The sequence below is a fragment of the Moschus berezovskii genome, chromosome 9 (genome assembly GCF_049115385.1).
Source record: "Moschus berezovskii isolate FMDL1 chromosome 9, NW_MosBer_1.0, whole genome shotgun sequence".
NCBI classification, from domain to species: domain Eukaryota; kingdom Metazoa; phylum Chordata; class Mammalia; order Artiodactyla; family Moschidae; genus Moschus; species Moschus berezovskii.
In genome coordinates, this window is record NC_142468.1 from 41,662,798 (window position 1) to 41,688,151 (window position 25,354).

The following is a 25,354-nucleotide window of genomic DNA, read 5'->3' on the forward strand; positions in this document are numbered from 1 at the left end:
ATTATTACACTCTAATCAATCAACAAATGTTTATTAAGTACCTACTCTGTACAAGATTCCACTGGAATTGTTTCATTGTCATTGGCTTATATCTTCAGATATTTGCTCTGTTTCCTAGATTAACAATATACATTATATAAGTATTCACCCTGGGTTTGAGTTTTCCTATTTTGTCTGTTTATAATGTTTAGCTTTATTAATTAAACTACTGCATTTCGGGGAGGAAAGGTTCATGAGACACTTCCACTCACACAAAGTTAAGTGGTCTCCTCCCAGGGGCTTAGCACTGCTGGCATTGAGACCACAGGCCAGTGGTCCAGGGTGCCACCTCCTGCAGGTATCAGCAGCCAGAACTCTGCTTGCTGGGAATCTGCTCTGTTCCTGGGCTACACTTTGGTGACTCATTATCCCAGCCTCACAACCACAACACACATCTGGGTAGTCAGTTCCTGGAAATGATGGTTTCTGAGAGGTTTATAATGGTTAACAATTCCCAGCAAAACAAAGGGGGTGCTTGAGAATTTTCACCAAATCAAGATCACAGACATCGGAAGCAACTTACTCCTTTCCACCAGAAAAACCCAATTTCTAAATTTAAAACTAAGCAAATAGAATAGTTTTTATGCTTTTTTCTGCAAAGCAAAGGAACCACAAGAATTGCAAAACTAAAAAATTCCCTTATGGCCAAGAAACTTCTATCTTAATCAAAAGTAATAAAATAGCAATAATAATACACCTGATGCAAAGAACTGATTCACTGGGAAAGACCCTGATGCTGGGAAACAATGAAGGCAGGAGGAGAAAGGGATGAGGACGAGATGGTTGGATGGTATCACTGACTCAGTGGACATGAGTTTGAGCATGCTCCAGGAGTTGGTGAAGGATAGGGAAGCCTGGGGTGCTGTAGTCCATAGGGTTGCAGAGTCTGACACAACTGAGTGACTGAACTGAACTGAACATGATAGATAATATAGTTAGGTAACACTGGCCATGGGGCAGAGGCTGTTCTAAGCAGATTGCTGCTACTGCTGCTAAGTCGCTTCAGTCGTGTCCGACTCTGTGCGACCCCATAGATGGAAGCCCACCAGGCTCCCCTGTCCCTGGGATTCTCCAGGCAGGAACACTGGAGTGGGTTGCCATTTCCTTCTCCAATGTGTGAAAGTGAAAAGTGAAAGTGAAGTCGCTCAGTCGTGTCCGACCCTTAGCGACCCCACGGACTGCAGCCTACCAGGCTCCTCCATCTATGGGATTTTCTAGGCAAGAGTACTGGAGTGGCTTGCCATTGCCTTCTCCGTCTAAGCAGATTACATGCATTCATTTATGTAATCCTCACACAACTCAAATAGAGGGTACTATAAACTTCCTGTTTTACAGAGAATGGAACAGAAGAGCAGAGAGGTTAAATAGTATGCCCAAGGTCTTAGAACTAGTAAGTAGCAATGCTAGGATTCAAACCAAGAGGTCTGGCTCCAGAGCCTGTGCTGTTTGCTACACGTTACCACACTGCCAGAAGTTCTTAACATTCCAGCAAGCCCAGTAAATGCTTGAGTATGGAGGACAGTAGTTTATATTTGAACACTCACTGGAGTGTCCAGTTTGCGTTTTCGAACCTCTGGCAGAGAGCACAGCTAATCAATGATCAAATAGCCTTCATCCACTACGGCTCTTACTAGTTCTTGAAGCTGCCCGCTTCTCTGCTCCCTGCCTGGTGTTGCTCTGGTTCATCACCATCATTTCTCCAGCAGGTTATTGTAGAAGTCTCCCTCATGACCTCCCTGCATGGAGCCCTAACTGGAGAGAGAATGAGAGGCCCCAAAACAGCAATATAAAAGGGTACAAACTCAGCCAAAGAACACACAGACACCAGCTCCAACAACTTCTAGAAGGGCAGGAGAGAGGTGGAAGCACTTGTAAACTCAGGTCCTTAGAAATCTGCAGAAAGCCCAAAGCAGGAGTGGAGATGCAGACGTGGAGAACAGACTTGTGGACACAGAGCAGGAAGGAGAGGGTAGGACAAATTGAGAAAGCAGCGTTGCCATATATACACTACCATATGCAAAACAGCTAGCTAGCGGGAAGCTGCTGTACAACACAGGGAGCCCAGCCTGGGGCTCTGTGATGACCTAGAGGGGTGGGATGGAAGTGGGGATGGAGGCTAAACAGGGAAGGGATATATATATAGAATTATGACTGATTTGCCTTGGTGTGTGGCAGAAACCAGCACAATACTGTAAAGCAATTATCCTCAATTAAAAAAAAAAAAAGCAAAGCCACTATGAAGACAAAGATTAAAATCAGTCCGCAAAGAACGAGCTGCCTGGATCTGCCCTCAGGGACCGTGGGCCAGGGGACTGTCCCCCTTCTCTCCACCTCTTCCAGCTTCTCTATGGCTTACAGCTGCTGTTCAGAGTAGCTTGACTGACTCCAGTCACCCTCCCTCATGCACTGGCCTTGCCATGATGTGCCCTGGGCAGGGCATGGGGCAGGAGGGAGATTCCTCACATGATCCAGCTTAATCCTCCTTTTCTCCCTTCCCAAGGCTGCACGCTGCAGAAAGATTGCTACTGGAATGCAGATCAAAGGGGGCCCACGGTGGGCAAGACGGGCCCTGCTCCTCGGCTTCCTCTGGACTACTGCACACTTACCTCCCCCTGGGGCCTCCCTGGCCCAGCGTCTCCCAAGGGCTACAGGTAGGTGGACACCGGGGTCAGCCACCTCTGTTGCTGCTGCCACATACAAATAAACAAAGAGAGGGGAATTCTTACTTGACTCATTTTTGCTTATGCTTGCCGCTGTATTTGCTCTGATTTTTAGCATTTGGTGGGGCTTCCCAGGTCGTGCAGGGGTAAAGAATCCAGAGATGCGAATTTGATTTGATCTCTGGGTTGGAAAGATCCCCTGGAACAGGAAATGTCAACCCGCTCCGATATTCTTGCCTGAAAATTCCTTGGACAGAAGAGCCTGGCGGGCTATAGTCCATGCAGTCGCAAGGAGTCAGACACGACTGAGCATTTAGATGATTTTAGCATTTGGTAGGATATCAAACACTTTTTTGTCCTTCAGGTGGGTTCTTGAAAATGGCTCTGAAATAACCCACAGACATCATGAAACAGAAGAGTCTTCAGATTTTATTGCTGGAGACCTCATCACGGAACAAGGAATCTTTCATCCTAAAAATTCTCTCTGCAACAATGAATGATTCTCTGTGGGCCTTGAGATTTGTGGACAACTTGGGCTCTGAAATGGGAAAATGAGATTGCACGGATATTAGAAATTTTTATCTTCAGATATACAGTTTCTAATTTAGGAGGAAAAGGAGTTCCGAATTCCCTTTTAGAGTTGAAGCACACAAGGAAAAACCAATTTCATTATTTCTTCTTTTAAATTCATCCACTATCTTTGTTTTATTAAAACACCTCTTTTGGGTCCAAAGACTAACATTTTTAAGGACCTACAATTAATTATATCATAGTCAAAAGAGATTTATACATTTTCACCAGAGTTCTTAAAATTCCACCCAGCAACCTCACACTTACTGTTTTCTTAAGAAATTTCTTTGTGGGCTTGGAATGCGTGACTCCAATATCCTTCAGATTTTCACCTCCTTTTCCTTACCAGGAAATAGCACCCAGTGTGTTATATCCCCATCATCAGAGTTTCCTGAGGGGTTTTTCACGAAACAGGAACGTGCAGATGGAGGCATCATAATCTACTTCCTAATTATCCTTTACATGTTCATGGCTGTGTCAATTGTCTGTGATGAGTACTTCCTACCATCCCTGGAAATCATCAGTGAATGTAAGTAGCTGGAAATCTCCGCTATAACTTCCCAGAATAATGATGCCACACACATATATACCTGTGTTTGGAGAAGCTCAGTAACACTGCTGTCCATCTTACCTGGCTGCAGGACACTAACGTCTGTGTTGTGGCATCCTGTACTGTGAGGAACTGGCCTGACTGTGGTTTTTCTTGGTAGCTCATATGCAGCAGGGCATCTTTAATGGGTATAAAGCAACTATCATACCAACTACGTCTAAAAACTGCCAGTTTGTCTTCTGTATTGTCTAGCTGTTTGTTAGTAAACTGTTTAGAATTTTATACACATGCACTTGGTGTATACTCCTAATACCCTGGGCTCCTAATACTTGCCATCAAATACTTCAATTTTTTTTTTTTAATTTTTACTCTGAAACCTCTATAACTTTTTAGAAATGGTAGATGATAAACAAATGCCTTTAAGGACACCCTCCTACCTCTTCCTTTCCCAGTCTCCTATAAGGAGGGAAAGGAAACTAATTCATGTTAATGAACCAACAAATATATAAATAAGTCCTGCATCTTATGTAAAGTGACCTCAGGGATTAGGTAATTAAAAATTAAGCTCAGTTACTGGTTTCTGGGAAATAAGATCTGCCAAGCCCTTTAGTTCTGTCTCTTCAATCATGTGTATCACCCAACATTCTGAGTATAGACCTTATATGGGTGCTGCTGCTATGTCACTTCAGTCGTGTCTGACTCTGTGTGACCCCATAGACAGAAGCCCACCAGGGTCCCCCGTCCCTGGGATTCTCCAGGCAAGAACACTGGAGTGGGTTGCCATTTTCTTCTCCAACGTGTGAAAGTGAAGTTGCTCAGTCGTGTCCGACCCTTAGCGACCCCACGGACTGCAGCCTACCAGGCTCCTGCATCCATGGGATTTTCTTGGCAAGAGTACTCGAGTGGCTTGCCATTGCCTTCTCCGTATATGGGTGCACTGGTCCCTAAAATCAGGATACCAGTGATGTCTTATGGTAACTAAGCAAAATTGCCAGCATTTCCAGGCTCTATCTCCTGTTTAATTAGTTTAACTGGTTGAGCATGCTCACTTCAGAGAAGGTCGAAGTTCAGGATTAGATTTCCCACTGCATACTCCCAGGATTGCACAGAAATAGCGTGCTCCCTCCCCACCGCCAGACACACACAGTGCCAGCATTTCTTCACAGAGAGAAAGAGCATGAATGTAAACTCTCCTTTTTCCCCTTTTCCCATGGCCCCATCCCCACCCCTGCTGAAATGCAAGTCATTTTCTCTCTTTTCTCTCTTGTTAGTGCAGTATTGCAGAAGGAAATGGCAACCCACTCCAGTGTTCTTGCCTGGAGAAACCCAGGGACGGGGGAGCCTGGTGGGCTTCCGTCTATGGGGTCGCACAGAGTCGGACACGACTGAAGCGACCTAGCAGCAGCAGCAGCAGCAGTGAAGTATAGCAATATCCTTAGGACTTAAAACAGGATGTGGCAACAGTGGAGTCCCTCAACACTTATTTCTCTAATTCAAAATATTTATAGAACAGGTCAGTGTAAGTTTATTATAATTATTATTTAATTAATATATACAGTTTTACTTTGATATTATATTTGACATGGACATAAAGAAGAAGAAATAACATAGTAGAAATTAACATAATATGTTACTTAGATTGATGAAATGCAAGAAAAATAGAAGAAAAAGCATAAACTTTCCTACATTACTATCACCCAGAGATCCCCACAGTTGTCATTTGGTATATTTCGTTTCAGTCTTTTAGATCTTGCTACACATATAGTCTGAGACTGTTTCTTTTTCCTAAGATACTATTTTATTGTGTACATTTCCCCATATTATTAAATAGCCTTCAAAAACACAATTTTTAATGGTAGCACAATACTTCCTGCTTCTGTAAATGACTTCAGCACCTAACACTGGTTTTCACACAGAATGAGCACTTGGTAGAAATCACAATTTTTTAAATTATTAGCTTTATTAGACATTTGATTTTTAAATTTTTTGTCCTACATAATGCTCATACTTGTATCAAATCTTTGCAAACTTTGCTGACCATTTCCTGACAAAGACGCAGAGCTATGCATATTTTAAGCTTTATTTTATACATTGCCAAAAACATTTTACAAAAGGTGTGCCAACAAAAACCTTCACAATGTGTGGTAGCTTCCATTCCAGAAAACCATGAATAATATCATTTCAAATATCTTTGCTAATTACTTTAAAATAGAAGTTTATTTTATAAAATTTGCATTATCTTATTATTTATGACGTTAAACATTTTATATAGGTACTGAAATTTGTGGTTTTGTTCTTGTGTTTTTTTTGCCCATGTTCTAATTAGGGGAATATTTGTCTTTTACTTATTGATTTCCAAGATTTTTTCTAATATAAATTTCTAACATAATTTTCCTATCATATGCTTTTTATGGTTTGTTGGGTTTTGTATTTTGTGTGTTTATTGCATTGAAGTGTACATAGGTAAGTTTATAAATATTTTCCTTTATGATTCTTCTTTTGGTTTTATATAGAAATACCTTTTATCCCTAGGTCGGAAAAAATTTCATCTTCTCTTCTACTGATAGTTTTCTTTTTTCTTAACATTTATTTATTTATGTTGAATATTTTTATTTTTTCCACTAAGAATTTGTTTTGTTGTAGGATACATTGCTATTTTTACCAAAAGTTGATCCATTTTCTATACCCTCAACTCTATACTCTAATGATCTATTCATGTTTGTGCTAATACCACACTTTTCATTAGAAAAACTAAATCATATTAATGATATAAAACTAAGAAATTTAAAATTCAAGGTACTATCTCTCTACTTAGAATCTTTCTTTTTCTGAAAAATAATAAATCCTCCCCCCCTTTTTTTTGCTTTCTTGACTGAAAGAATAAATCCATCAAGAATTTTTTTTAAATAAAAACCTGTCTTGGGAGTGGTAAATAAATAAATAACTTTTCTAGCCCTGCAGAAGAAACTACTGCATTAAAATTTAGATTGATACTTCAAAATAATCTTCTTTAAGTAACTCCATGAAACATCTATAATAATGACTCCCACCATGCCACTTGTGGAATTACCTTGGAACACCATCAGCAAACATGCATTTCTCAAGTGAATTGCCTTTTGCTCTGAAATATAACACAGTAGCTTTATGGATGTGTGATTGATGGATGCCTATGCCACTGCCAAATCTTCAGCTGCTAAGAATTGATCCCCGTCTTGAGTACTGAAAATTCTGGCAACAAAATGAGATAGAAATAGTGCTAGCTTGATTCATTTTTAATTCCTATAAGTTAATTCTGGCATTTCTCTTTTCAAGGTCTTAGCATGGTCTTGTCCAAATTAGGACATCAGCAATAAAAAACAGCTTCTCTGGAATTTGTTTACATCCACAGAAACTAGCTTCAGAAAGTCTGTAAATGCTTTACATTTCCCCATAGTTGTTATAACAGTCCCACCCAACTAATAAGTATTAATATTATCCTCAAAATAATTTACTGAGCATTATACATTGTACTGCAATGTTATTAACTACTTATATATTTATTGTAGCTATTTATCATAAACAATTATAGAAGACCAAGCATGGTTCTAAATTAAATATGTAAGGTTTCAGTTCTTAAAAAAAAACCCTACAAAGTAGGGACTGTTAGATTGGTTTTAATAATGAAAAAACTGGGGCTGAAAGAATATATAAGTTCTCAAGACTACACAGGGCTTCTCAGGTGGCACAGTGGTAAAGAATCTGCCTGCCAATGCAAGAGACACAAGAGATGCAGGTTTAATCCCTGAATCAGGAAGATCCCTTGGAGGAGGAAATGGCAACCCATTCCAGTATTCCTGCCTGGCAAATTCTATAGACAGAGGAGCCTGGTGGGTTGCAGTTCATGGGGTCACAGAGAGTTGGACATGACTGAACACACACACACACACAGCCAGTACACAGGAGAGCCCTGGTCTCTTTAATGTCAAAACCCAAGAATGTTTTCAATTGCTTTATAATATAATTTTATACATCCTTATTTGAGATTAGCTGTCATAATATGGTTGTTTCAGAAGAACTGTTCTATTTAAATAATTTTAAAAGGTATTTTCCACCCAAGGGCACCAAAAATTTTGATTAAAAAATACATCAAATAGTCCTTGTAACTACAGAGGAAGTATACTACAAAATAATGAGAATCTACTGATTCACTTTAAAACATCAGTTAAGAATTTCAGCAACCTACTGGGGGTTGTAAATTAATGTTACAAATGGTTACCCACAATGATTAATATGAGAACTAAGCATTTTGTTTATGATGTACATAAAATTATAGCATCGTACTGTGGAACCAAACCATCATGTTTGATTCAATGACGTTCTGTGGAGTACACGTCTGAGTCCCAACCTAGGATACCATGGTTGAACTGGCCGGCCCCTGGCCCACCCCGGCCCCATCGCCCCACGATCCACTCTTCCAGTCACTGACAGTGGTTCATTTGGCTATTAGCACAAGGGGCTTCAGCATGGTGAACTCTAGAAGTGGTTGGGACTGTAGTCTCTGTGCAGGGGATACGTTGGAGGTGGTGGAGAACAGAGCCTCTGGCTGATACTCTGGTCAGGCCCAGCTTAGACACATGAGTGCTTTCTCTGTCTGTAGCTATACACATTGGTTCTATATACATTGGTTTGTCAATTACCTCTAGAACCACTACCACTTGAGGCTTCCAGTAAGGATCTTTCTCTTTCTTGCTCTACTCATGATCATTAAAATCATACAGCCTCTCCTTTGCACCTCAACACTAGGAAAGCAAGCATACACAAACCCTGAGACAGTTTGTTGTCATCTTAACCAAGTAGATCCAATATGAGAAAATGCTGTTGCTATACCACCTTCCTTTAATCCTATCTTCTCTTTTATCCATTTAAGTTCTAAAGGAAAAGAGGCTAAAGATGATTCTTTGAGCACACTTGTATATAATAGAAACTATATTAACTTACAACCCATAGTAGGACGATTACCTCTCATCTTTATAAGCAGTTCATTTTTAGAAACACAAAAGTTCAGCAGAAAGCCAAAACAAATCCTTTACATATCATTTTAATATGTAATAGGGATCTCCTAGAGTTATTTAATCACTGTTTAGAGTACCTTTCTTTAACTTTTCTTAGGCTAACTACAGAGAAAACTGAGAACTCCTAATGATTGGATGGTCACTTGATACCGCCTAAAGTCCACAGTAAGCTAGTTATGAAACTTTTCATCTTAAATGTTACACTAATATGCTATTCAGTTGATACTTTAATCCCTCTACCATGTTGATCCTTTGAAGTATAACATGTCTTAAGTGAAAATGATCTTAATAAGGTTTTGGGAAACAAACATTTACTTTTTTATTAAAAATTCTTTTTATTCATTCTGCTTTGAACTAATATTTGTCCATGTTCTATTTTACGTTTCAGAAACAGACAATAAGAAAGAAATACAAGTTTTAATTCCAGGTAGAATTGATTCTATATTGATAAAATTGAAAGGGAGTCAAATAATTCTGTGAGTATGGCATTTGGATAGCCGACAGTTTCAGGGGATTGTTTGATTCTTAATCCTTATGAAATTTACAGAGGCAAAGCCTTTCCCAAGAACAAAGAATCTAAGAAGAGTGCTTCCTCCCAGCCACACAGGCACTCATTCTCCTCTTAAGAGAATTTTCTTCCTCTTTGCTTTTTTCTTTTTCCTCTGATCTAAACTAATCTGAATTTAAAATATAAATAAATATATTGTGGTTACCTTGGATTGCATCTAAATCTACCTTAGGTATACAGAGATAAATAAGTGTCAAGTGATCTGGGTATTACCAAAATCCTATTGCAGAGACAGGTAATAATAATAATAATAAAGCTGTGTATTAAATCTCTTCACTTACCTACATGGATAACAGAAAGAGCAGCTTTTTCAACTCAAAAAGATCTAAGTGCCCATTTCCATCTCTGCAACTACTACCTATGTGACCTTGAGCAAGTCATGGAGACAAAATTCAGGTAATTGTGAGGTTTAGAGAAAAAAAGTCTTGCATATGGCTTTATATGATTGACTTACAGCAAGTGGAAACTAATTAATATTATAGCTGTTAAATTAGGGCATGGGGGAGTCCTTTTTCAGTGTAATCGGGCTTTTCAAAGCACTATTTTATACAGGACTTCAGAATCTGTTCTGTTATGCCTCAGACAAGATATGAGATGATAACTATAAAGTACTCAAAATGTTTTTATTTACTATTAGAAGCATCACAGAGCATATAGATGCAATTGTGCATGGAGAGGCTAGGCATTTATTCCAGTGATGCTGACTTTACTCAAAATATTTCTAGAAATATATTTGAAATTAATGTCAGAACCAATTTTGCAAATCATAAAAAACACTGGTTTGCTGCCACACTTCATTTTGAACCCTAAGTAGAACTACTCAGCATGACTACCCACCAGAGTCACTAGAATTGGGTCTGAATGACTTTTAATTGCTTCCAAAACTCAAGTCCATTCACAAAGCATAAAAATTTGCTATCACTGAGGACTTTATAAAATTGTGCCAGAAGACACCAAATTGCTTATAGCCTAGTCTTGTAACTCTGTAAATGTACATGTGAAAAGAACCGAAAATACATTTAAAAAAAGGTAGCAGTGGTTAAAATACAATGATAAAAATATAAATGATTCTCCCTCCCATCTGTTTTCTCCTCTATCTTCTAAATTTTCAAATAACATAGGGGTTTTTAATTATAAAAGGAATTTATCTAACAATAAGAGGTGGTCCAGAGGTGTAAGGCATCGAATTCATATTTTATACTTTTTTTAAATTGATAAAAATTAGAAGATACCTTAAAGATTTGTATATTCCAACCCTCTTACAGATGGCAAAATATAAGCCTTGTCTGAATGACTTATCTAAATTCTCACATTAAGGTACTGGCAGGGCCATTTTAGTTTAAAACTCTTTTTCTATATTTCCAGAAAAAGATTTGCAAAGATGGTTATAAACTTTGCAGCATGGTATCAGAGAGGAGAACACGCTTAAGAAAAAGTCTGTTGAGTTTTGGTAATCAGTTCATTATCATAAAGTTGCACCTTATATAACCAATGTAATATCTAAACCTATAAAGAAAACTCACCTTGAACATTTCTACTATATCCTCAAGGAAATATGATTAGTCCTTTAGAGTAATAGAGAGGGAAAAAAGTAATAGCTCTGGGTGTGTGGGGGGAACAGGACAATTTATCTTTAATAATAAACTATAACAGAGAGAAATGCTATCCAAAGGTCAGTGAAGACAAAGCCAGTCGATTCTAAAGTTCAAAGGTATAAACCATTCTACAAAATATGCATAGAACCTTAAGATATAACTTGTTAAAATATCTTTGAAGTTTTCTCTACATCCATCTGTAGAGAGCTCTTCTTTTCATAACTCGAATAGAGCCCAGTGAATAGCAACAAGCTTTATTGTTATTGCCTTTTGAGAGAGAAAGTGTTCAGAAGGGTCACTTATTTTCTTATCTTACAACAGCCAGATGGATCACTTTTTCTCTCTCCAGATTTAATTTTTCTAATGAAGCATTCTTCAGCCAGCATTAGACAAAGATTAGCCAATCACTCTTCAGCTGCCCCAAGTTTAGACTGTTTAAGATATCTTGTTCTTTTTTCAATTTCCTCCATGTATTAGTTAACCCTGATTTCATTCAAGAATTCATGGTAATATCACTAAATTTATACATTCTTTGGAATATGCTAGAAAACTTCTGAATTATTACCTACTCCCACTAGCTATTTTTCCCCCTAGAAAAGAATACAGTGGGGGAAGTTATGTACCAGTGCCACGAGGAAGGGAAGAAAATTACTCCACCACCTCCCATCTTACAATTGCCTCAGTGCATTTCTGATACTGAGTTTCTATGGTGAAAAAGAAATAGCACTGGACTTAGGTATAGCTCAGTCGGTATAATCTGCCTGCAATGCGGGAGACCTGGGTTCCATCCCTGAGTTGGGAAGATTCCTTGGCGAAGGGAAAGGGGATACTACCCACTCCAGTATCCTGGCCTGGAGAATTCCATGGACTGTATAGTCCATGGGTCGCAAAGAGTGGGACACGACTGAGTGACTTTCACTTTCATGTTTCAAACCAATAGACTTGGGGTTTACGCCCAAACTCCTCACATTTAAGACCCTTACTTTCCATGTAACTTTAAGTTACTTAACCTTCTGGATATCTGTTTTTTATATGTGAAATGGAAACACCACAACTCATATCTAAGAACTTCCCTGGAGGCTCAGATGGTAAAGAATCCGCCTGCAATGCAGGAGACCTGGGTTTGAGCCAAGTCGAGAAGATCCCCTGGAGAAGGGAATGACTGCCCACTCCAGCATTCTTGCCTAGAGAATTTCATGGACAGAGAAGCCTGGCAGGCTACAGTCCATGGGGCCACAAAGAGTAGGATACAACTGAGCAACTAACCCTCATTTCTGAGAATAGCTGAGATGATTAAATTATGTATATGAAAGTGAATTGTAGGCCATGTATATAAGATATTTAATTCACAGATAAAATTTTTAAGAAGTTAATAGAACAATATGCTTCATCTTTTCTAAGTTTTATGACCAACTGGACCTACTATGTATCAGAGTTTTAGTAAGAGTATAAATACTATATATATATATGCAAAATCACTCTAACCAGTTAAAGAAATGCTAAGAAATGTTACTTACATAAATTATTATTTCTGTCCCTTCATTAGTCACAAGTAGTGTTCATCCAGCAACATGACCAAAGGCAAATAGGATAGAGAACCTGGATTTGGTAACTCCAACTATCCTGATAGGATTTTTCCCAGTGGAGGCTTAACAGGTAGCAAAATAGTTCTGACTAAAGCTGGTTGGACCACTGAGACCAGATAGCCTCATGGGGATAAAAAAGATGACTGTGGCTGGTATCACCAGCAAGCAACACTGTAGATGTCTTTCCAAATGTGAAAGTCGCTCAGTCGTGTCCAACTCTTTGTGACCCCACGGACTATACTGTCCATGGCCAAAATACTCGAGTGGGTAGCCATTCCCTTCTCCAGGGGATCTTCCCAACCCAGGGATCAAACTCAGATCTTCCCAACCAAGGGATCAAACCCAGGTCTCCTGCATTGCAGGCGGATTCTTTAACAGCTGAGCCACCAAGGAAGCCCAAGCAAGAATACTGGAGTGGGTAGCCTATCCCTTTTCTAAAAGATCTTCCTGACCCAGGAATTGAACCAGGGTTTCCTGCCTTTCAGGAGGATTCTTTACCAGCTGAGCTAACAGGGAAGCCCATATTTCCAAGCACTTCCCATCTTTTTCACAATAAAAGGCAAAATGCTTGCTAGGATCCATAAGGTTTTATATGATTTGGCCATCTATTACCTTTGACTTCATCATCTACAGCTCACCTTCACACACTTTATTCCAGACACTCTGGCTTTTCTCTGTTTCTTGAACACATAGGCTAGCGTCTACCTCAAAACCTTTGCACGCATTCCATCTGCCTATATTACTCCCAGGTCAATGTGTGGCTACTCTCTCACTTTGTTAGCATCTCGGTGAAGTCCTTTCTGGTTACCCAATCTAAAATTACCATCTTTCCTTCATGACATTTTATATCCCCCCTCCTGACTTTTGAGCTTCCCTGGTGGCTCAGACAGTAAAGCGTCTGCCTGCAATGCAAGAGACCCGGGTTCAATCCCTGGGTCGGGAAGATCTCCTGGAGGAGGAAATGGCAACCCATTCCAGTATTCTTGCCTGGAAAATCCCATGGACGGAACCTGGTAGGCTACAGTCCATGGGGTCGCAAAGAGTTGGACATGACTGAGCAACTTCACACCTGACTTTTGCTCCTTCTAACACAATATATATTTTTTCTTGTCTTTTTGCTCTCACTGGAATTAAATTCCAGAAGAAGAGAAATGTTTGTCTGTTTTGTGACTACTACATTCCTATCACATAAAAAAAGCATCTGGTACAGTAGTGGTCAATAAATACAATAGATCCAACAATAGTCAGGTGTCCCAGTTATCAATGGCTTCTTATGAAATCACCCCAAAATGAGGGGCTTAAAAGAACAATCATTTCAGACTTCTCAGAGCTTTAGGGTTTACTGGCTTCTTCAGCTGGATGGTTCTTGCTTGAGGTCTTTCATGCAGTGATAGTCAGAAGAAAGGACTAGAATTATCCGAAAGCTACCTCCTTCGCATGCCTGGTGCTGGGAAGGGAGGATTCAAAACTGAGGGGCTGAAACAGCAGGGGCTCCTCAGGCATCGCTATGTGGGTTCTTCACAAGGTCTTTCCTATATGGCAGCCAGGGTTTTTATGTGGTAGCTTAGGGCTCCGAAGCAAATGTCCCTAGAGAGAGAACCATTAGATTTTTCACCTTTTATGTCCTAGATTCAGGCATATGGTTCTGCCATACTTTCAGCGGTCACAAAGGCTCATCTAGGCTCAAAATACATGAACTCCACCTTGTTTTTTGTTTTAGTTTGACAGGGAATGGACAGATTCTGGAAAACCATGTGGGCAGAAATAGTATAGCTATTTTTATAAAATTCAACCTGCTACGCCACCAACAAATAAAGAAATCAGTAATGTCAAAGGCAGATATCTCAGTAGAGAAGTAGAACTTGAGGTGGACTGGAAAGTGAGCAACAGGTAATGGTCCCACAGGTAAGAATAAGGAAATACTGACTACAGGTCACAGGGACTCAACCAAGCACACCAGAGTTTGAGGGTCTGGGAAGACTGTCAAAAATCAATAATATACTAAACAATAAACATTGACAAAGGATTGCTATCAATGGCTTGGAAACCTGAATTTTTGTTCCAATTTTAACTTTCTGATATAGGGTAAATAATGCCTAAAAGTCTGCCTCTATTGGCTATTTTCCAGTTGAAGTTAGTATCAATGGCTTTCTATGAAAATGTAGCTTTGATATCTATTTAGTTATGAGAACATGCTCTCCCATTTGTCACTTTACCAGGCATAATATAATTTCATTTGTCTCCAGCCTTTGGACTGTCCCAGGATGTTGCAGGTGCAACTTTTATGGCAGCCGGTAGTTCAGCTCCTGAATTAGTTACTGCTTTCCTAGGTAAATACTGCTTCTTATATTTTTTTGCTTAATTGGTGTGATTTGACCTTCTCCAAGTCAACACTAACTTAGCTACTATGTGGCTCACAGGTGTATTTATCACAAAGGGCGATATTGGCATTAGCACTATTCTTGGATCTGCAATCTATAACCTCCTTGGTATCTGTGCAGCCTGTGGCTTACTGTCTAATGTGGTACGTAAGAAGACTTTATTCAACAAAATATGTCTTGACAAATTATATGAACTGCTTACTGTCAAACTGCAACATGAATCAGCCATAGGTATACATATACCCCCTCCCTTTTGAACCTCCCTATCTCCCTCCCCATCCCACCCCTCTAGGTTGATACAGAGCCCCTGTTTGAATTTCCTGAGACATACAGCAAATTCCCATTGGCTTTCATTTTACATGTGGTAATATGTTTCCATGTTATTTTCTCCATACATCTCATCCGCTCCACCCCTCTCCCCATGTCCATAAATCTATTTTCCATGTTTCTCCATTACTGCCCTGCAAATAAATTCTTCAGTACCATTTTTCTAGATTCTGTATATACACATTAGTATATGATATTTATCTCTTTTTGGCTTACTTCACTCTGTATCATAGGCTCTAGGTTCATTCACAGAAATAACAGAAAACAGAATTTGATAGAGTTTGAAAGAACAAAATTCTGTAAAGCAATTATCCTTCAATTAAAAAATAAATAAATTTATAAAAAAAGACAAAGAAGAACTGTTTATAGTCTGGAACAAACAAGGCACCAGCAATGTGTTCAATTAAGTTTATTATTCAGTAGAAAAACAACATGTATTCAATTTTAAGTTAACCCACAAATACCTCTTGGTCAAATTTATGAAAATCAGACTAGGTTTAGAAACACAATTTTTCTTAAAATTCCTTTCTCTAAAAGCAATATGCAAAAGATAACAATGTTTAACTACAAATATACAAATAATTTTAGTATTACACTAAGCAAGTACTTGAAGTAACAGTGTGATGGAAACATTAATTATTTTTACAGGTTTCAAGACTATCATGTTGGCCCCTATTCAGAGACTGTGCGGCATATGCTATCAGTGTAGCAGCACTTCTTGCCATAATATTTGACAACCAAGTTTACTGGTAAGCTTGAGACAATCATTACTCTTACGTAAAACAATTACAGAGAGTACTTTTAAAAAATTCTGGTTTAGTAACTTTTTTTTCAGAAATGTTATTTCTTTCACTTCTCAATTATCTACCACTTCCATACATTTTCCCCATAGATCTCTGAGCTAACCTCCTCATACAATTGCTGGTTGGGTTGTTCTCCCTTTGCAATTTTTCAGTCAAATCAGTCTTTCTTTTTGTCTAACCAGTAGATGTTACCATCCTTTTTTCCCACTGACTACCTTCTCAGAAAGTTTCCCAACTTTTGATGTCTGCTAAAGCCCCAACAGGTGGCTTTTTCACCTACTGGGTTGTATACCTTTCCTCAGTTAGAAGTGGCCACGATCACACAATTAGAGAGATGACAAAGAAATAAACAAAGTCCCTTTAAATTCCTCCAACTTTTTCCCTGATGTTCATTTAGTAAGAGAACTATAACCCTCTTCCTCTAAAAATTAAAAATGTTTTAGGTTTCAAGATTAAAACTAGTTGTTTTATTTATAATCTCCCCATGCCTTGTCATTCTAAGAAAATGGAAACAGTCACTTTTTCAGCTAACACGTACCAGGTATTTGTTAGGTGTTGATCACTATGATGTGAGTCTTAACAGATGAATAAATGTAAAACACAGACACACAGACTGTACATTGCCTGATGGTGGAGGTCAATGGCACCCCTCTGGAATACTAGTTTGGCAGTGCTGCTCTAATACCTGCTATCAAGAAACTTCAGACCTAGCAGGGAGTAAATTTTCAAAGTGAATCTTCCTGAAATCTAGTCTGTCTCCCAGGGAAAGACAGTTGGTTACAACAGAAGTGCTTGTGGGACTTAGCAGTTGTCTGCAAGGGGACAATGACTGTGGGAGTATCCAAGCTAATGGTCCTTTCATTAGGGAAATCAAAAACTCTGTGCTTTCAAGCTGAAGCAGTGATTCACTAGCTATAAAATAAAAGGTAAATGCAAGGTTCCAATGTGATGGTATGAGATAATCAAAATTCTCTAAATAGCAAACCAGAGTATAGGAAAACAGTGCAAGCCAAACTCATTTACATTAAAATCATCAAAAATTCTCAGTATAGCAAATTGAAAAGCTTCAGCCAAAGTCTAACATATTCTGATTTAGCACAGAATTCCTATACCAGAACAACTGAAATGAAGGGATACTATATTCTTATAATTATCTTCTTTCAATGGACTGAGGTGGAGAAGCCCCATCACTATTCACTAGTTTCACTTTCATTTTGAAAATTTGTAATTACTATTATTTTCAAATAGGGCTTCCCAGGTGGCTCAGAGGGTAAAGAATCTGCCTGTAGTGAGGGAGACTCAGGTTTGATCCCTGGACTGGGAAGATCCACTGGAGAAGGGAATGGCAACCCACTCCAGTATTCTTGCCTGGAGAATTCCATAGTCAGAGGAGCCTGGCAGGCTACACTCCATTGGGTCACAAAGATTCGGACACGACTAAGTGACTAACACACATTTTTAAAGAACTTTCTATGCCTGCTATTTGGAAGGATTCTACAAATTAAGAATGAGTTTATAATCCTTGTTTTTAAAATACAAAAAGGACAGTGTCGAACTTTCATCAGTAAGTCTTTAATAATGCTGTAACCAAATCTGGACACGTCTACAAAAATCAAAATGTGTCTAGAATATTTCTGTTCTATTGCTTCATTAGAAAATTAAGCAGATACTGCCCCAAAACTACTAACTCTAAAATAACTTTCACTTTAAATTGAAAACCACACAAATTTCTCTAATTTATAGGTATGAAGGAGCTTTACTGCTTTTGATATACGGATTATATGTTGCGGTGCTGTGTTCTGACATTACAATTAACCAATATATTATAAAGAAATGCAGCCCTTGCTGTGCCTGTCTTGCCAAAGCAATAGAAGAGAGGAGTGAAGAACAGCCACTGACGGGCTGGGAAGATGAGGATCAACCTCTCGTCCGCAGGCAATCAAGAGCTGACAGTGGGATATTTCATGAAGATTCTGGCTACTCCCAGCTTTCTCTAAGTTTACATGGTCTCAGTCACGTTTGGGAAGGTAATAACCACTTCATGACCACTCTTAAGTCTATTACTAGCAAAACTTTTCATTTCAATTCAGCAAGTACTATATACTTACTATTTTAAAAATACTACGGGAATTTAGAGATGATCAAGAGGCAGACCTATCCTTAAAGAAGCTTCCAATATTACAGAAAAAAAACAAAATAGCTAACATATGAACATTTAAATACTGTAAAGAGAAAGAAATAAAGCATAAGCACAGTTCCTAAATGGGACAGATGGTAAAAAAAATTTGATGAGAATGGTCAGATTGGAAAGATTATCACAGAGACAAAGTAAGCCTTGTAGAATAGAAAGATTTTAACAACTTGCTTTATGGTAATAGCTATTGAAGTTTTATCAGACTTCATATGTCATAAGTAAATGATGCAGAATAACATGGGAAAAAGGCTTGTCAAGTACTAACATAACTGGAGGACTGAATGTGCAGAATGGAAGCAGAAGAAAGGTGGATAGGAAGGAATACGACAGTCTTAAACGCTAGATTAATAGCGTTTGCAGAGAAATTATCAGAACTGAAATATGAGATAAAAGACATGCTACTAAGCCAACTGATGTGTTTAACAGATGCTTAGACAAGGTGAAGGCAGTGGGAATACAAGAAAACAGATGTGAGACAATGCAGAGGAAGCATCACCAAGACCAGGCAACTGAAGGGCTACATGGGAGCAGAGATAATTCTGAGGCTTTTGATCATGACAAAGTAAGAAAATGAGAATACCACTTACAAAAACTAGGAATTTAGGAAGAAAAGCTGGTGTGAAGAAAAAGTAGGAAGAAGACAGGTGAATTTTAAACATGTGAAGCAGTCGCAAAACATGTAAATAAATGTTTATAGTATGTGTGCTGAAGTCGCTTCAGTCATGTCTGACTCTTTGAGACCTGATGGACTATAGTCCACCAGACTCCTCTGCCCATGGGATTCTCCAGGCAAAAATATTGGAGTGGGTTTCCATGCCCTCCTCCTCCAAGATCCCCTGGGGAAAAGAATGACCTACCCACTGCAGTATTCTTGCCTGGAGAATCCCATGGACAGAGGAGCCTGTCAGGGCTATAGTCCATGAGATCGCAAAGAGTTGGACACAACTGAGCAACTAACATGTTTAGTATACAGGATGTCAAATTCAGCTACAGCCAGAAATACAAATTTAGGGATTTTTTTTTTAATAAATTAGGTTTAAGAAACAGATACTGAATTTTATTTAGACAGGGAACTTAGTAATTTATTACCTGAAAAAATTAAAACATGAATTTTCCCCTTCTTACAAAAATTATAGTTTCTAGCCTTTCAGGTACAAGAAGTACACATTTCTAAGCTAAATTTTATAACAAGAAACTAAAAAAACCAGACAAACATTTTTCATTACAATAAAACTATATCTGTTACTTTCTGGCCCATTGGCTGCAATGTGACAAAAAAAAAAAATTATGAGTTATTTTACTAGTATTAGTTGTAATGTGACATAATATATGGGCATAGCATTGGATTGGCCTAAAAGTTTAATTTTTTCCATAAGATGGTATGGAACAAAACCGACCAAACTTTTTGGCCAACCCAATATTTTATAAATGCCATACAAATTTTAAACAATCTAAAGTGAAGTCTCCTTTTTATCTAATATATTATTATTGACTTCTTCCACCAAGTTAATAGAACAAATTGAATTTAAAAAACATACTCAAGTTTTATAAGTTACACTGTAGATTCAATACTACTTCCAATTTTCTTAAGGTTCTAAGAATTGTGGTGAATTTTCTTTAGTAAATTAATGAAAGAAAATGATGAAATAAGCCCCGTAAAATCACCGATAATGAGAATCAGAAATTTTCAACTTAATAAAAAGATTACACTATAGCTATCTTTTACTCCCTAAGTATACATTTTGTGATACATAGGGCAGGCTAGAGGTATCATCAATACTGGGAAGTGGAGACAACTGGGGTTGCCAAGAAAAGACACCAGGTTAATCCCATAAGCAAAAGTTACTAAAAACCACCCACATTGTAGAAAATCAAGAGACGTTGAACTGATACTTCAGAAACATTATGTTTCTAACACACTTAGTGAATGACCCTAAACACTTTGATGGATTTAAGACCCCAAATCAAGAAATGCTGAGTATCACATTTTACAGTCAGCCCTGAAGTCTCAATTAGCTTCTTTTTGCCAGCAATATCAGTAATGAGATATTCAAATGTTTTAAATAGCCTCTTAAAAACTGATACAGCTAATTTATTTCAATATAGCTTCTTAAATGGACATTTCTAACTTAATTGGCCATTTGAGAAAACTCAAAATCGTTTAATTTTTTCTTAACAGATCCACCAAGTGTTTTCAACATGCCTGAAGCAGACTTAAAAAGAATTTTTTGGGTACTATCCCTTCCCATTATTATACTACTTTTTCTAACCACACCAGATTGTAGAAGAAAGTTTTGGAGAAAGTATTTTGTGATAACATTTTTTATGTCAGCACTGTGGATATCTGCATTTACATATATCCTGGTTTGGATGGTCACAATAACTGGTATGTATAATATCTTAAGAGCACAATTTAAAAATAATCAGTTGTATATAAGAACAGCATATATTCACTAAGTATAGTCTAGTTAAAGAGAAAATTTGTTTTTCAGCAAAGACTAAAAATAAAGATTAATGCTATTTACAAAAAGATTAAATATTAATATACCAACAAGCTCACTCAGGTTTTGTGAGGTGTATGCCACATGTCAGCTATATGGTCACTGTTACACAGACCAGGGGTACGAGTCAAAGGAACATGTTATAAACAATATCAAATTCACAGAATTTCTATTTTGCTAATAATTAAATCACATTGCATGGGTCCACAAGATAGTCTTTATACTGAATCCCATTCCATAATTTTACATATAGCAAGGTGCCAGTGTTTTGAGAAAACAATGGGTAGTCACTGTTTAACTGGATTACATTTTGTTTTTTAATACGGCAATATAAACGTACTACAAAATGAATAAAAAGGGTATAAAATAAAGTCTCATTTTAGTTTCTACTACTTTCATGATTAAGATTTAACTATTACTGCCTGGCCATAAGCAGCTCTACTCCCAAAGGACTCCTAGTTCAGAAGGAAAAACTAAATATAAACAATGTACCAAAAAAAAATCAGCAATTTCTCTCAAAAAGGTTAACCTGAATGGACTTAATCAGAGGTGAGCAAACCACCACCTGTGTACCCAAACACTGAGTCTCCTGTTTTTGCAAGTTAAGTTTTACTGAACAGTCATGCCCATCCATTTATACATTATCCATGAATGCTTTCACATTACACTGGCAGAGCTGAATAACTGCAACAGAGATTGTATAGCCTACAAAACCTAAAAAAATTACTATCTCACCCTTTCAAAAAAGTTTCCTGACCTCTGACTTTTCTCAAATTAATATATGACTTAGAACAGTATGCTATTCTAAGAATATTTCTTTTTTTTTTATGAGTAACATGGAAAAATCCAATAGCCTGCATATTAAAGCTCTCCATAAATGTTCTCAGCCAGATCACATTTGACGTTAGGAAAGCAAGAAAAGAAAAAATCAAGTACTAGCTCACAGAACAGTCCCCAAGATGATAAATGTTAGTGTTATTTATGTACATATGAACTCTGGCAAACCAGTAACAAATTAACAACCAATTACAGTTCCAATAGCAATATATAAGCATGCAATAAATATGCTACTTGAAGTTTTTTTTAATTAACATTTTAAGAAAAAAAAAAAAAAAGAATTGTAAAGCAAGTTTTCAATTACAGTATTAAGAGCAGTTACATTCTAGTTCTGTTTCCCAAAATGGATACATTTATGAAAAGTGATGAACTGCCATTAGATTTAACAGAAGTATTAAACCGGGACCACAAAGTTAGAAAGACTCAAGTAGAAGCCTATTCTGTTTTCCTCAGATTTATGATTTCCCAAAGGAAACACCTAAACTAAGGTATATCACTAAAGTAGAACTTTAAAAATGCATACCATGTTAACACATTTACAGCCTAAAAACAGCTATAAATAATTTGTTTAAATCTGACCTCTTTAGGAAATGTTTTTTAAAAGGAAAAGAGAAAATGACCAATCTTATTGGCATATTTTAAGCAATAGCCTTGATAACAGTGAACATCCAAAACTTCCATAAGCATACCAGACAGGGAAACTATTCCTTGTTAGAATTTTGTGTATTAAATATTACCCTCTGTCATGAAAAATCTGTGCTACCTTGGTTACCAATTCACCATATTATTCAAATATTTTGCTACCTAAAATCTAAGTACATATTGGTTCTGAAATCTAAATATGTCTGTTTTCTTTTTCAGGAAAGAAATATCTGCAGAGAACAGTTAGTGAATCTATAATATTTGTAATATATAATATCTATGTTTGTTACAGGGGAAACATTAGAAATTCCAGATACAGTAATGGGCCTTACTTTATTAGCAGCAGGAACAAGCATACCAGACACGATCGCAAGTGTGTTGGTTGCAAGAAAAGGTAAGAACTGGGTCCCTCAAGCTGCAATGCCCATTCTTAAAAGCCTGACTGAAATACACTGAGCAAAGATACCTTTAAAATATTTCCTCAGTAACATACTTTGAAGAAAATAGAACTCAAGAGGAAGCATTTACTATTTAATAGATTAATTTCACTAAATCTAATCCCCTAAATAATATTCACCTGAAATGTGAATTAAATCGTAATTAACCATGTTAGAATGAAAAGCAACAAGTAATCTACATACCTTATTGAAAAATGGTTTAATAAATAAGGATAATTATTATTAGATAAATAAATGTTAAGACTTTAAATACTAACCCCCTAAAATTTAAAAATACAAATTCAGTAAGACTTTTGCTCTAATACAGTTTTCCAAAACAAACAGAAAAAGTATCCAGTGTTTTTCCTCATGAAGCTTATTAATAAAATACAGTATTGGTATGCACATTTAACAACATGCTTTTTTTTGCAGGCAAAGGAGATATGGCTATGTCTAACATCGTGGGATCCAATGTCTTTGATATGCTATGCCTAGGTGTTCCATGGTTTATTAAAACTGCATTTATAAATGCATCTGCTCCTGTAGAAGTGAACAGTAGGGGACTAACTTACATAACCATCTTTCTCAACATTTCAATTGTTTTCCTTTTCTTAGCAGTTCACCTCAATGGCTGGAAACTAGACAGAAAGTTGGGAGTAGTCTGTCTGTTACTCTACTTGGGGCTTACAACATTATCAGTTCTATATGAACTTGGAATTATTGGAAACAATAAAATAAGGGGCTGTGGTGATTAATGTTAACAGTGTTATGTGGAAAATGTGAATGATGGGGAAGGGCAGAGAAGGAAAACTCCATTTCTTCATTTAACTCAAATAAAAAATATTCTGAACTTCAGAATCTAAAACTTACTTACAGTAATTTTTTATCACCAACAAAAGTAATTTAAAGCCAACCAAAATCATATCCTAATTTGTCTGAGCCCTTTCTTTTCAAGGACAATTGCATATATTAAATAGAAGTTTTGGAAGAAACCATCTATGCTTTACAATAAGTTGATAAAATCTGGGGACACTTTTAACAAACAATTTCCACTATGCAGAACTGAAAATAACAAGAAAATGGCTTACTTCATTAAAAATAGTATAACCATTCATTTAAACTGAATGACCAAACTTGCTGTCTTAAAAACCCAAACTTGAGATTAACAAAAATCACAGTATATTTAACATTATACTGTTAAAAACTGGTGGGAGTTTTAGAAGTTCATTTTTTACAACTTTTTGTAAGCAGACAGTATTACTTAAAAAAAATGACGTTTACGAGGAGATTCAGCAAAACAGATGTAAGAATGTTCCAACCGTGGTTTCAAATTATGCATTACGATCCAAGCGAACGTCAATTTCTCTGCCACTGATTTTTATGCCATTCATTATTCTGCAGGCTTTTTCAGCTGATTCTGGGGAGTCAAATCTGACCGTTCCACAGCCTTTTGACTTTCCATTTTCCATTTTTATTTCTGCAAACATTACATGACCTGTAAAAGAAAAATTATAGAATTACCTGTCAGTTTAAACAGGTTCCATTTCAGTATGCAGGTCTGAAATTTATCATAGCCTATGAAGTGACAAGTAACTTGGCTAAAAACATTAATGACTTTAAAATAGCACATCATATAAGTATTACTCTCATCATTTTATATTCTGTATATAATGCAATTCATATACAGTAATAAAGGTTATAATATACAAAATTGAAATAAAAATAAATTTGCTTAGGAATTAATATTTTATCAAAATGAAAAATTTTAATGTAAATCTTTATAGCAAAATAAGGTAAGCTGGCACAAAACAATACCTAGTTACCGTGCCTAATAACAAACACAAATCTAAACAACATTATTTTTAATTTCTTTGTTTTATACTCAATCCCCTAATCTCTTTTCTTTCCCTTTTATCCTCCATATCACTGCTTTATCCCTAAAAACAGTAACAACCACAAAGGAATTTTACCAGGTCCACAAACTGAAAGAAAAGTCAAAGTGAAGTCACTCAGTCATGTCCGACTCTTTGCGACCCCAAGGACTATAGTCCACCAGGCTCCTCCGTCCATGGGATTCTCCAGGCAAGAATACTGGAGTGGGTTGCCATTTCCTTCTCCAAGGTCCACAAAGGGCTCCACTAATTCTGTTTTCAACCACAGTGCAAAGTCATTTATTCAATATCTTAATTTGAACTCTACATGTAAGAGTGGCACCAAGTATTTATGGAAATAGACACGGACGAGATACTATAGATTTAAATCAATAAAGGTAGAAAACACTGATGATGACAAGAGCACAAAGAAGGACCTTAGAGAGGAACTTTCAGAAGGTGGAAGAAAACCAGACAATGGTTCTGTTTAGAGTTAATATCATTACTGACTCTAAACAGACTGGTATTTGAAATAAATGCATATCATTTATAAAAATATATGGCCATAAAAATCCAACATCCAAACCGAAACCTGAGAGTAAAAGGGAGAGATATTAATAAGTACACACAAATAACAGATGTAAACACTGAGACTATCCCCAGACAAACAGGGATGTATGATAACCCAGTTCACACAGATTGAGATAATGAGGCGGGTAACTACTTACCATAATACTTCCCT

General features: G+C 37.2%; 2 protein-coding genes across 3 annotated transcripts in view; one reads left to right on the top strand and one right to left on the bottom strand.

Moving 5' to 3' along the window:
* The first annotated feature begins 2,569 nt into the window (after positions 1 to 2,569).
* On the top strand, positions 2,570 to 23,496 carry SLC24A5 (solute carrier family 24 member 5). The gene is made up of 9 exons (XM_055435473.2): positions 2,570 to 2,690; positions 3,619 to 3,798; positions 14,866 to 14,949; positions 15,040 to 15,143; positions 15,976 to 16,076; positions 17,874 to 18,157; positions 20,504 to 20,710; positions 22,597 to 22,698; positions 23,174 to 23,496. The coding sequence occupies exons 1-9, from the start codon at positions 2,570 to 2,572 to the stop codon at positions 23,494 to 23,496; spliced, it is 1,506 nt and encodes a 501-aa protein (XP_055291448.2).
* Positions 15,722 to 25,354, bottom strand: part of MYEF2 (myelin expression factor 2) — a 41,132-nt gene continuing 31,499 nt past the window's right edge. For both annotated transcript variants that reach the window (XM_088839586.1, XM_055435477.2), the window contains one exon: positions 15,722 to 24,236. In XM_088839586.1, the coding sequence (XP_088695712.1) occupies positions 24,073 to 24,236 (164 nt within the window). In that variant the 3' untranslated portion in view covers positions 15,722 to 24,072. The remainder of the gene's footprint in view (positions 24,237 to 25,354) is intronic.